General features: G+C 38.6%; 1 protein-coding gene across 1 annotated transcript; it reads left to right on the forward strand.

Moving 5' to 3' along the window:
* The first annotated feature begins 518 nt into the window (after positions 1 to 518).
* On the forward strand, positions 519 to 10,130 carry LOC115307506 (centrosomal protein of 112 kDa-like). The gene is made up of 5 exons (XM_029960084.1): positions 519 to 738; positions 1,690 to 1,880; positions 2,540 to 2,670; positions 7,507 to 7,597; positions 9,898 to 10,130. The coding sequence occupies exons 1-5, from the start codon at positions 639 to 641 to the stop codon at positions 10,099 to 10,101; spliced, it is 717 nt and encodes a 238-aa protein (XP_029815944.1). The 5' UTR covers positions 519 to 638; the 3' UTR covers positions 10,102 to 10,130.
* Positions 10,131 to 13,842: the final 3,712 nt, after the last annotated feature.

Consider the following 13,842-nt stretch of genomic DNA (forward strand, 5'->3'; position numbering starts at 1 on the left):
GTTCCAGCTGGGAAACGACCCTCGGTTGGTCAGACCTGGTCCTGATAACGCCGAGGTTGTGGGGTCAATCCCCATCTATTTACTTAACAGTGATTCGCTTAAGACGCGATGATCCTTTTGGGTCCCCTCCAGCTCCGTGGTTCTGTGACAGTTTGGTGATGAGCGCTTGCCTTTGCAGCGCCGCTTCCTCAAAAACCAGCCCTGACAACGTTTTTGGTTCTGCCGCTTTTAACTATACCTCTACTTGCTTCTGGTTTCCAGTTTTTTCTACTAGTTTCTCCTTTTTTCCTCCTCTGCCTTAAAAAAAAAAAACCAAACCTTTAATCCTAAGGAGTACCAGGTTAGGAACGCGGTCCCACACAAGCGCCTCGAGGTGCTCTGTACAAATTGCGTCTAATGAATACATTTAGCGCGTGGTTGGAAGTTCAATTTCAAACCCAAACAAACACATCCTCGTATCTGCTGTTTGCAAACAATCCCTCTTAGTTTCGTGTTTGTTTGTGCGCAGTTAACACATCTAGTTTTGTTTCCTGCCTAGTTTCCAAGCATGTCTTTGCGGGGCCCCGAGGTGAAGACAGACTGATGTAAAGTGAATTTTTGACCCTTTTCTCCTCCGACGTGGTGAATGTTCTTCCAAAATGAGCAGCGAGGACGAAATCTCTGAGAAACTGGATACAGAATTGAATCGCTATGTTGTGGCTATGAAGCCTTATGTTCTAAAGCTGCAGGATAGTTCTGGTAAATATGGTAAAATGTGCATTTAAAGGCTAATAACAGAATTCTAGGTGACTGATAACTATTATTTTGTATCTGTATACTTGTATATAGCCAGAAACTTAATGTCTGTTATGGCATGGTTTTGTCATAGGGTTTGTCCAACTTCTAAAGGTGGATTTTTTTAGATACTTTCTGCAATTGTTTGAGCTCATCTGTGTTATCATCACAATGTAAATATACTTTTTGCATAAACACATTAGTATTTCTTTTTAAAAACCTAATGCTGTAGAAACAAAAAACTTCTTAAAGGCATTGTTTTTGAGATGGCCCTTACAAATTACAAATATTTTCTAGTTATACAGGTGTTAAAATTTGGCTAGGAATGTGTAATAATAGGAACATCAATTAATAAATGATGTTTTATAAATCTGTTTTTTTTTACAGCCAACTGGTTATTATTAAAGCCACATACCCTACAAATTAAGACCTTTCTGTGTGAACATTTAACCAAATGAATAATTTCATCATCTGGTAGCAAAACTTGTGTAAATACAGATTATTTTTTTTTAATTAATGAATATTTATTTATGTATTTAAACTATTAATGCTCATGCAGGCTGTAAGTTGTAGTTAATGGCTGCTCTTGCAGTGATTGCAGAATTCCTGCTGATTTATGTCTTCTGTCCTTATTAGGGATTGATTCCCAAACATGCCATTTCTGGAAGTGATGAAAACATGAATTTATAGAAAATGTTTCTGGAATATGTAAATTTGAACTGTTGTTAAAGACTTATAAATAATCTGTTTAACTGTTTTTGTTTGGTTTGGTCATTTGGGTTGGTTTGTTTTGCTTTAAACTTTTGGGTAGAAGGGAAACACCCTGAAACTGGTGACCAGTGATGGCTTCTGTTTCTTCAGTGTGTTTGATTTGCTTTGAAAATGTAGAATGAGGATGTATATCTGTGTTTTCAGAACGAAGAATATGTGCACTGTGGATTAAAAAACTCTGCAGACCCTCAGGAGCAGGGGTAGGATTAGAGGGAAGGAAGAATCGGAACTTGTATGCAAAACTTTTGCTCCACATGCTGAAACAAGGAGTCCTGGAGGGACCTTTTGCACAAAAACCAGAACAAGGATTGCTGAAAAGTTTACCTTCCCACATGGTGAGTGTGAGACAAACAAAGATATACCCTCAAGATACGTTTGCCTCTTTGATTTGGCACGAATGTGAAAAATGATGTTGGGAAAATCTTTTAATGGGCAAAACCTCTTATGAAACCTTTATCTTCTTCAAAATTCAGATTAGAAGGCTTATAAAAATCAGTGTTCTGAAGAAACAATTTCTGATTCTTTGAAAATATGTAATAAAAAGCCATTGAGGCTTTCTTTTGTCTTAATCAGCAGTTTTGTGAAAGAAAAAATGTGCTCCAAGGTGGTGACTTTAGTAATTAGCGGTGATTATAGGAGGCTGTGTATCTGTGAAAGATAAGATGGCTGTTCACACAGATCTTGTTAAGCTTCTTAAGTTTGTTTTCTGAAGACCTGAATATATTGTGTTGATGCTGGCATCAGCTTTAATGGGATAACAATCCTAATTTATGCTAAAATTACCCATACTGAAGGAAGTAAAGTACTGGAAAACATTTACACTGTTGCCTGTTGTATGAATTTCCATGGGTTGGGAGTGTGGCATCTGCCACTGCCTTCACTGGAAAAAGGATGTTTTTACTGCAGATATTCCTGTAAAGAACAACTTTTAACTCTGTAAAGAATGTATTGGTGCAAATATATTTTGTTGATTTTGCTTTTATTCTCATTACAGACAACTTTTGTTGAAGAACTAGGTACAGCAGGAGCTGTGAGCAATAGCTCAGGCTGTTTGCCTGAGTGGGTACTGGGAGAACTAGAAAACAGTGAAGCTAAAGAGGAATCCTCTGTATCAACAGCACAGGGGTAAGATTTCTGTGTTTGCTTTGTTCAGTATTTGATATTTAATAGATTTCTGATTTGATAAGCTATGGATGTTTCAGTTTGTGTGAGTTTGTGGTGAGTCCATCATCAGTGTTTGTACTTGATAAACAGAAACTCAGGTAATTGCTTCAATGTAATGACATATTCTAGACTTTTTCCATTCTTACTTTTCTCCATCGTGTCTTCTTTCATCCTCCATACCCCTCCAAACTCTGTCCTCTTTCCCTTCCTCTTGTTCTCCTCCTCCTTTCAGTTACAGACACTTAACCTGGAAAATCTAAGTTAACATTTGTAGTCTAGGGCCATAATGCTGAAAGGAACTGTTTTATCAAATAGTTATTAATGGCTATATTTCCTATAGAGATTAGAAATCTAAACAAGCACACAGATGGTGGATTTAAAGGTTGTTCTATGATTGTTTCTCCCAGGTTTTTGGGGGTTTTTTTTAGAGGAAGCAGAATAATGGCTTCCTGCAGATAAGCAAAGTTTGCTGTTCTGTGAGAAAGGAGGAAAAGTTTCATGTGTACAGAGAGATTTGATTTATCTTTTTGTGAGTGTGTTGGTTCACCTTGAACACCTATTTGTCTTGTGTTTCATCAGGGCTTTTTTATGAACTAGCAAGATTTCTTTATATTTCCCTTAAGCATAATAAATCTTGGATTCCAGAAGGTCAGGCTGGCCCAGCTGTGCTTGTTAAAATTTAGGAGGCTAAAAATCAGAGCTGCTGCCTGGGGGATACTCTGCCATGTTTTTGAGTGGGGAAGACTGCAATGGTTCCATCCTTGTCTGAACAACAACTCTTTGGGTTTTATTTAAAATGTTTTGGTCCATATCATGGTGGCTACTACAAATCCATGAGCTTTGTTGGTGACCAGCACCACCTGTGCTTAAATCCTACATGTAGGATAATTTAAAAAATTCAGCCTTGCTCATTTGCAGCTCTGCAGCTGAACCCTGAACACCTGTAGCTGCACCTTGTTCTGGCAATCCATTGGCTCTGGGGAGGTTTGCAGGAGCTCATAAGCTTCAGCTGCATCCTTAGTTCCAATCAGTTGGGCATAGAGCTGCTCACAGAGCAGGGAAAGGGCTGAAATGGGTCAGGTTATTGAGGCTTGTTCTCCTGTTGGCTTGGAAAAATGTCCCTGCAGTACTGAAGGAGTGCCCAGCTGGTCAGTTGGACAGCGTTGGAAATCTTCAGCTCTGTTCTGCCCTATTTTGAGGGAGTCTTAGGTAAATTTTAGTTCAGTCTACTGTTCTTAAGTATTTACTTTCTGGATTTTCTTTGCAGCACAACTTGGTGCTGATTATCAAGATCTATGTTCCTTTTTGGGTTTTTTTTTTTATGTGACTGCATTTCAGTCATGGATGGAGTGGCCTCTTGTTTGCTGGTTTGGAAGTGTAGTTAATGTTTAACCTCTCTGAAATCCTTGGTGAAGGAAACACTCAGACATAGGCTGTGACTATTATTCAAGGCTCAGTAGGTGCTGTGCAGGTGGAAGTGAGTGTTTGCTTCTATATGAAGCTTCTGGTTTGATTTCATCACGTTACAAATACATATGCAGGTTTTGTTTCACGAGTTTAGTGTTTTTTTAGTGTGTTCACTTACATTTTTCATAAGTGGCCATCATTAGCTGTCTTATTGTAGGCACACTGATGTGTTTGCTGTATATGATGCTTATATGTATATGATGTTTATATCATGTTTCTTAAATCATGTTTTTAATTTTTCAGCTGTGATTTGGAGGGATGACAGTTAGACACTCTTGCAAGTTAAATCATGTTGATATTGAGTATCATGAAGCTTTTCCTCTTCTGCATCCAGTAACTGTGTGTAATTCTAACAATCACTTAAAAAGCTGCTCTTAGGTCTGATGTATCCCCTTTTCCTGAGGACTAAGGGCTCTTCTGGTTGCTCTGATAGGAGCTTGTGGTTTTGATAAGAGCCTTGTGGTTTAAGAAACAGAGAATGGAAAATTGCCAGCTGAGTTATCATATTCCTTTGGTGATCAATATATGATTCCCAAGGCTCTGGTGAGTTCTCTGGAGATGTGGATTGCATATTATTCCATGTCAGGAGAAGCAAGTAAATGTGATGGAATAATGTTTCTGGTTTAGGGGACTCTGGAAGTGAAACTTTGCTGTGTAGGCACAGCTCTGCTAATGGGTGCTCAAACCAAGAGTGGAATTGTGTCTGAGGAAATCTGAATTTGTGTTGGCAAATTTTGATGGTTCTGTAGGTTACATAAATTAGTCTTCAGAGCAACGAGAAATGAGTTTTCTTGTGAGCTATGCAGGAAAAATATTGAAGGTAGATATTTCAGCTGTTGTTTTTTGTAGAAATAGCTTCTTTAATACTTATTTACATGTGACTGTGTTAAGATGTTACCTATATCCAACATACAGATCCTGGTTTTCTTTGTATTTACAGTTTTGAACGAGCTATCAGTGCAGGTTAAGATGGAATATATGAAATATTTCTGGGATGTGCAGTTTGTAGGGAGAGCCAGCAGATGGTGATCGAGTTCCGTTGTATTTGTCTCTCTCCTCCGAATGTGCATTGGGAAAACTGGATCCATGGGCATGGAATATGTGTAGCTGGATGAAAATTTTGCATTCCAGGCATGACTCAGTTCTTACAACATTTTCTCAGGGCAAAATAGATAATGTCAGCGAGACATGTTTGAGTAACTACTTGCTGTTATTTATCTCAAGATTCTCCCCTTTCAAAGGCCCAAACAGAGAAGTTCTTTTCATAGTGATTTTTATCTTGCCATACAAATAATTCTGTGTTTGGCAACTTTGACTTTTCTATATGAAGTTGTTTTTCTGCCTAAATGAAAAGGAGGTAAACAAACCTTACTTGCAAGCTGGGAGGTGGATGAATAAGCCCAAGGCAGCTGGTGCTGGAAAGGTGCAGCTTTATTTTGAAACACGAGAGGGTTGGTTTGAGGAACGTGGAACAGAAACCTGGTGTTTCTGACCCCACAGGAAAATTCTACTGTATGTGTAGAGATTGTGCCTGAAAAACACTGTTAAAGGTTAGTGTGGAGCTGTGCTGGACCAGGAGGAACCAGTGAGTTTCCCTCACTTTGTTCCTAGTAGGTTATTATTTACTAATCTCCTTTATTAGCACAAAATTGCTTCCTTCTCCCATGCTCAGTGTTTTGGCTGAAGCAGGAGGTCACAGGGCTGGTGTCAAGACTGACCACTTCTCACTCACCTGCCCTGGGAGGAAAAAGAAACAATCCTGTGATTTTTTATTTTTTTTTTGGAACCTGCCTTGTGTTGGCAGAAGGCTGGAAAAGGGAGTGAATGGGCAGAATATGCTTGAGAGGAGCAAAATTGTGGGCCACCCATAACAACTTCAGATTCTGTTTATAGAATCAAGTAAAGCAGCTTCCTTTTCAGTCCCTCTTCCAAACAGCAAATACAGAACTAAAATCTATGTAAACCTTTTTTCCCCCTTTTGTCAAATTGAGAGTATTACAGGTGACTTGGCTTGGTTTGTGTATTTGTTGACATTCCTTAATCTCTGAATGATAAGGGCATGAATTCTGTTTTCTCTCATTTTTAACAATTGGAACATTATTGAATTGTTTAACCTGAGCGTTGCTGAGAAAACAAATCTGATAAAAGTGCAGATTTACAGACAGGCAAAGATTTATCTCCCTTTAATGAAAGGTAATTTTGTGTCAAATGAAATCTCGGGAAGAAATGCGAGAGGCATTGTGTTATTAAATTTCTTTTGATCCTTTTTACCTCTAAGACTCTGCTTATCTAAACTATTTAGTGCTTTGTGATGGCTGTTATGCATCCATACATGTTGTTTATATGGGATTTATTGGTGCTGGAAGGGAAGGTTTGCTCCCAGTTGTTGTATTTCTCTGTTCCCTGCTGTTTTGATGAAAGCTGGGCCCCTGTGCTTTGTGAAAACTTTGTGTTTGTCTTCCTAGAAGTGACTCGTTTATATTGTACATCCAACTGTTGTTGTTCTGTTCATAAACACTTAATTCATCTCAGAGTCTCTTTGGCATAACAACCATCTCATTTGCTGCCAGATGGAAAGGAAGGAAGGTATTTTAATGGTCTGATTTGATTTTAATGTAATATAACCAGTCATGGGAAGGTGAAGGGACTAACAGGAGTTTTTAATTACCTTAATACCTGTGGATTTGACAGTGGAGTTTATGCTGAAGGGTGTTTTGCTGCTGTTTTGGATCTTTTGCTGTATCAACCTATCTAATAAATGCTTATAATTTTTATTTTATTTTGTTTCAGGCTGTTCTTTTCTTTCACTGTTCTGTGGTTGATAAATATCTGTTGACCAGGTGCATCAGGGACAGTTCTCTTCACCTGCTATTATTAATTTCCTTCTGTTCAAGTATTTTATTTATGACAAAAGCTTTTGCAGAAAATCCCTGTCTAGCACTCCACTATTTCAAAAGCATTCTCCTAGATCAGCCTTCCTGGTTAACTTGGATTTATTCTAAAATCCATCATGTGATGTTGGGTCATGTAGTAAAAGAAAAGCAATGAATGCTTTTTAATGTACTATCATGTACACAATATTTCTGGGGTTTCTGTTGGCATGGGTTTTTTCTGGTGGTGTTTTTTTTAATGGAATACTTAAGGCTTTTGTTTGCCTTTGACAAGAAATTTTCTCTTTTTCTCCTTTTTTTGATCCATACATCTTGATAATTATTTTCTCCTGTATATTTTAAAAGATTCTACTCTATGATTAACATCCTTTGTGTGCCACAGATTGTTGAAAATGAATTTTTTTTTTCTCTCTCTGCTTACTCTTGTTGTTAATAACAGGGAAACATCCAGTGAGAAGCCATCAGATATATCCCATTCCGGGGTTTATCTTCACAGGACAGGGGAAAATGACCTGGGCACGTCAGAGTCTGTAAGATCCTTCTCCTTTTTCTCATAGAACTTGCTCTGTTTTCCATGAGTTGGTTTTTATATATCCCTGTAAAGCTGTGATTTCTGGTCGTGTGGGTCATGAGCCCTGTGTAAAGGTGCAGACAGGGACTAAAACTCCCCAAAATCTGTCCTCTGCAGTGCAGGGGGGAGGGAATTCCTTGTAGGATGAACTGGGAGCATCCCAACTCCTGCCCTCTGTTTAGTGTGTTGGGTGCTTTGTTTTCCCTGGGCTTGGCAAGGTGCCTGCACTGACATCATCTTGCATTATTTTGCAATAACAGATTAAAGAAAGCTGCAGAGATGCCTCTGGCTCTGGTTAGTGATGGTTGACCTCTGCAAGAGTGAATTTTGGACAGTTTTGTTTCATCAGACTTTCCACAAGGAGCATTTGTGGCTGATGAAAGGACACTGAACAGACTTCATGGAAAACCTGTTCAGCCCAAAATATTTAGTGATATTGTGTGTATAATTGCAAGCATTTACACTGAAAATTGCTCCTGACAAATATCCCTTTCCAAGAAATGTGCTGTTTCCCTTCCTAAATGTGGCTTTTACCACATCTACAACAACTCCCATCCCTCCATGGAACACTGAATTTGCTGTATGAACCTGTTGAGGTCTGCCCATAATTCTTTTTTGATGATATCAGGGGAACAGTTCACAAAGATTGCAGCTGTTGCCACCTGAGGAATTCATACAGACTGTTCTTCCCTTCCTTGCTGGGCACAGCCAAGAATTTATGAGGATGTGAAGTGCAACTGGGATAAATTGGGAGTGTTCTGAGGAAATTTGTGTTCTGTTGAGCATCTGGAATAGAGGATTAGCAAGGGGATGGTTTGTCATGACAGGTTGCAGGTGGTCAGTGGGCAAAAACAGTGTCTCTGCCCTAGGCTCTGATTGGTATGAATGTATTTACACAAGTATAACTTAAAACCAGCAATGCCATGATTAAAAATAAAACCAGATTTTTTTGTTTATTTTAAGTTTGGTTTATTTTAAGAAGCTTTATTTTAAGTTATGTATCCACCAAAATGCTAGATTTACTAAATTTCTTCTTATTGGTTTTGTGTTTATTTTACTTAGAGAAATATTCCTTATGGAACACTTATTGTGAAGAAAATTTTTTTCACTTGAGACTTGGTTTTGGGGCTTTAAAGTTGTTTTGTGAGGGGGGTTTTTTGTTGTTTTGGCTTGTTGTCTTTTTGTTGCTGGCTCTGCCACAGCTTCCAGGGCAATGTTAGAGAGATCACTGCACTCCACTGTTCTTCAGCTTCATATATTGGATTCTTCTGTGACTACAGTTTTAAAAGGGCCTTTAAGTGAAATAATCCTCTTTTGCTTTGCCAGACAGTTTGATAATGTTTGACTGGCTGGGACAAATAATATCTTGTTCTGTTGTCAGGACACACAGATGTTCTGGCAGAATTCAGGCCCAGGTAGGGGAACAGGGAGTCTTTTAAGAGACATTAAGAGCTGCCTCAACCAAGTGTGGATGAAATGCAGCCCAAGCTCCACTCACTGAATGATTATGACAAATGAGGAGATTGAAAGGAGAGGTGCTGGCAGGTCCACCCACAAGGCTCTTGTTAAGAAAACTTAGTGAGACAGAGAAATTCACACTCTGGTGTTGTTTTTCTAAATATCTCAGTTAAGCAAAATGTTCTGTACCAGCTTCCCCATGGAATGCAGTCTGTAGTTATTGTTATCCTGCAGGAAAAACTTTCTTCTGAAAGACAATTCCTTGTTACTTCCTGGAGCAACAATAACCCCAGTCCTGGTGGGGTGCTGGAAATCCTTTCTGCAGAGAGCACCCTCAGCCTTGAGCTGGGCAGCAGCTCTGCTTTGATAACTATCCAGTGATAGTTGTCCACTGCTGTGCTTTCCTTTAATTTTTAAATTTATTTTTTTTTCCTTTGGAGGCTGATCAGGTGATCTCTGAATTCTGGATTAGCCCCACAAAGGGTACTGTGGAGAGATGAATCATTTTTAGAATATGGAGTATTTTGAAATGGAGTATTTTGATTTTTGTTTATTAAATTTATCCTGTGTAAAGGAGATCAGAATAAGTAAAGAAGAACATTATAAAGTGAAGACTCTGGCTAATTTATCCTCAGAATTCCTTTCTTCTGGTAACTGAGCTATTTAGATTAAAGCTGTCAGAGGTATCATGCCACTCTCAGGAAATGCAGTGTAGGAATGACCAAGCCAAAGAGAGGCTTTATTTTAAATTATGTATCCACCAGCTCTTCTGATATTTTGTTTGACTTTTTTCTGTTCCAGGATGATCATCACAACAAAACAGCTTCTTTGAATGACAATGACCTCGAAACTCGTCTCAACAGTTGGAATCTTGGGGTAAAACAAACTGAGTGCATTCCTTATTTATTAACTCGAAATGGAAACTCCTTATTAATGTCATCTGCATCTGTGAGCTTAGGCTACAAAACTGGTGTGGGAGTCAGTCTTTTAGAAAGGAGTTGGTAAAGTTTGGAATGGTTATTAATGAAAACATGTCATCCTGAGAAGAAAACATTAAAAATGCCTCACTTTTAAGTTGTAATAAACTTACTGTATTTAATAAGGTTACTGATGAATCAGGCAAGTGGTCAAAACAAAGTATCTTACTCTGGAAAAAGTTCAAACTGTTTCTTGATGACTTGTCTTTTATAGTGTAATACAAGAACAATTTCTAGCACTTCCAGACTTAGATCAGTGTATTTTTGGGGAATTGTAGCTTTGTAAAGCAGGGAAAGTGGATCCTCACAAACATTTTCAGGAGCAGCAGCTCCAACTTGCCAAAGCTCCATACAGGTGTCTGAAACCAAGGTGCAAGCAGTCACTTGCAGATTTTGGATATTTGGGCTGCATAAATACCTGGATTATATGATATATGTAATACCTTGAGCTTTTAAAGCTGCTTTAAGGGGGAAAACTTGCTCATGGCCATTTTACAAATTGTTCCAACTGATGCTGACAAAGAATCTCTTTCTATCCAGTGTTTTCCTATCAGTGTTGATCTGCCTGCTTGCTTATCTCTGTAATTTTATTTGTGTTTTATTTCTTTCTCTAATTGAAATTCCAGTTTGCAATCATGTTGTGTTGATAACGGATGGTTATTAAAGTGTGATGATCCTCTGCTGATACAGGAGCTCTCTTGGATAACAAATTGGCTACTGTGACACATAAATCAGGTTTTCAAGTCTCCTCTCCAGGGATGGTAATTAAACAAGTCGCTCCTGAGAGACTTTGATTGCTTGATAAGACTTGTTGGGAGTTACCTGACAAAGAGGATTTGAGGTTGTAAAAGAGAGGTCTGTGAGGGGTTGCTGCTCAGCAGTGTTTCCCTGCTGTGGATCACGGCCTCCAGTGCCTTCTGAAAGGGTCAGGAAGTTTTAAGTAGAGTGTCACACTTAAAGAAGAATATGTCATTGCTAAAAATGAAATGAAAATCTCACTAAATGACTGCAGCTCCTTGGAGTCTGGAAGGTTGGAGTGTCAGATGTGGCTGCTGTTATTTGTGAGCATTTACAATGTCATGGGAGCATCCAGCTCCCCTTTAATTGCCAGGCCCATCTGCAAACTGTTCAGGAAACTTAATTTACAAGTGATCTCACCTCAGATACAGAAGACCCTTGACCCAAAAGAAACAGTTCTGTAGTGGGGGAAGGTAGGAAAGGAAATACAGGATGGCTTTTGCTTTGAGCTGCCCAGTGTAAAGAACTGTTGTTTTGAAAAAGCTTTGCAAACTTTCCTGGGGTTTTTTGGTTATGCAAGTCTTTCTTTATACAAGGATTTTTCTCAGTAAGAATCCTTGTGATTTTTAGGAAGCTGTGATTATTTCAAACAAGGAAGCTGCAAATACCTATCTAAGTGTTCTACATATTGGTGAGACAACCTTTGTGTCTTCCAACTGCAAGTTGCTGCTGAACCTTCACTATTCCAGTCTGTGCTTGATTATTATAATGACCAGTTATAAACTGTTAATTTATTTTTACTGTTATCTTTTGATCTCCTACTTCTTTGCTATATTCTGAATTTCCTCTTCTTCAAAGCTCTGGTATTTTTAAGGTCACAGAGTGGATGTGTTTTCAGTGTTTATGATATGCCCACATCAGTGGCTGAGATTTCTTTTTTATTATTAGCATTGCTAAAAATACTCTGATAAGTTTTGGGAAATACTTTTATGATTTCTCTGCTAAGCAGAGAGGTCAAAGCTTAACACACTAATATTTGTTGTTAGCAATAACATTTTCTGCAGGACAGTAAGGCTGTTGCATTAGTTTGCTGATATTGTTACTTCTCCTGAGCAATGAAAGAATTTTTACCTTTGCCTTGCAACGTTCCTGATTATCACTATCAAACATTTCATTGTTCAAGTTCTTTAGATTCTAGTCATGCATGAGTAAATATTTTTTTAAAAAGCTGAGTTTTGAGTGCAATACATTTGCCTTTTGTACATGGAATACTAATGTAAGCCAATTTTACATACATTATAAAAGTGTGTTTTTCTTAGCCCTTATTGACTCTTATCTGAGTGTGGGCACTGTCCTTTATCAAGTGTTTGTGCCTCCAAGTTGCATTTGCAATGTAGAGAAGAAGAAATCCTTTTGTATTGCTGTTTTAAGGGAAAAATTTCAGAGCCAGGAGTTGAGACAAATGTCATTACTTTGAACTTCCTTTGTCCTTCTTTAGGTATTTTAGGACATAATAAAAGTAACCTGGGCTAGTGGAAGGTGTCCCTGCCCATGGCAGGGGATTGGAACAAGATGAGCTTTAAGGTCTGTTCCAACCCAAACCATTCCATGATTCAATGATCTTATTTTATTAACAGCTGTCAATAAACTTCTGCATATTGTTGTAAATCTAGTGCAGTCATAGCTTAAGGGGAGGTGGCCATCTCCTGTTTGCCTCAGAAAATAATTAAATATTGTGAAATCTAGATATATATGAGTCAGGACAAAAAGCTTTTTGGATAATGGAATTAAACTACCTTTTTTCCTTTCCTTTTTTTTTTTTTCCTCTTGTAGTTGAGCTTTTTAGATTGCAGAGGAACATAATTTTTGGATAAAAATTTTGTTATGTAAAGGAACAACAATGAATTAAATTCCTGGAAATTCTTACCTGACCTGCCTCTCTCTCTGTCTCTCTCTCTCTCTCTTTCCCTATTTCATGGTGCTTCTGATGCAGTTGGATTTGTCACTGAATTGTGACCAATTTTTAGGTGTGACAAAGCAAGGCTTTCAAACATCCCAGGAAATTCAGCACATCACTTTAGGTGGAAAGCACACAAAGAGACTGTACCCTGGGGAAACAGCAAAGGGTTTTTTAATCAGGGAGAACATGAGTTTTCATCACTGGAATTCAGCCAGCACAAGAATTTAACTCTTTAGCTTTTACCAGAAGTGATGTGGGACGTGCAGCACAAAGAACCTGCACATCAGGTCTTGCCCAGAAGGTTTTACCATGGGAAATGTTATTGCCTAAGAAGGGTCTAGGAGGACTTAGACCAAAGAAATTCTGCAGTCAGTGGCTTGCACTGTGTTCTCCTTCCTTGGAGAAATGCTTTCACACAGGGTTAAAGCAGATGGAAGCACTGGGAATTCTTGGGTGGCTGCAGCAGCAGAGGAGGCTGTGCCTGCTCCCTGCACTTGGCTCACATCTGCCTCTGTCTTTCCAGTCTAGTTAAGCTCAACCATTTCTGAACAAACCATTTGATTATCTTTTGTTTGGTTTCTCAGTCTGTCTGCTTACTATAAACATACCTACTGTATATGTTGTGGCGTTGGAGGGCAGCAACACTGGAAAAACTTTCCCACAGTGAACTCCAAGTGGTGGTGTGACTTCAAAAAATAAATTCGACTTCCATGCTGACAAACAATCTTCATGTGCTTTAATGTCCTTCCACTAAGACTGCAGCAGCAGCATTAAAGTGAACTTCCCTACAAATTATGATGTTAGATAAGAATGTCCTTACTCAAATTTCCTGAAGCTACTCAGCAGTTATTTCTGTAGGGAACATGCTGGCTGGGTTTGTTAGATTAAAGTAAGAATTTAGGGCAAGGTTCAGTTTAGTTGTTTACCATTTCAAAGTCTTAAGTGTTCTTAACTCTTTCATGTGTGTTTTTGCCACCCTTGTTTTGAAAACAATCACGTTTTGTCTTTGAAGGAGCTGAAGGGGGAATGTGCAGCAAGGCTGCTGATCCAAATGTGGGGGTTTTGTTCCCC

Source organism: Manacus vitellinus, unplaced genomic scaffold (assembly GCF_001715985.3).
Source record: "Manacus vitellinus isolate BGI_N305 unplaced genomic scaffold, ASM171598v3 scaffold_24_pilon, whole genome shotgun sequence".
Taxonomy (NCBI): Eukaryota; Metazoa; Chordata; class Aves; order Passeriformes; family Pipridae; genus Manacus; species Manacus vitellinus.

Coding starts and splice junctions, on each gene's coding strand:
- LOC115307506 (XM_029960084.1), top strand. CDS start 639: ATGAGCAGCGAGGACGAAATCTCTGAGAAACTGGATACAGAATTGAAT. Junction 739..1,689: donor AAAGCTGCAGGATAGTTCTG/GTAAATATGGTA, acceptor CTGTGTTTTCAG/AACGAAGAATATGTGCACTG. Junction 2,671..7,506: donor TCTGTATCAACAGCACAGGG/GTAAGATTTCTG, acceptor TGTTAATAACAG/GGAAACATCCAGTGAGAAGC.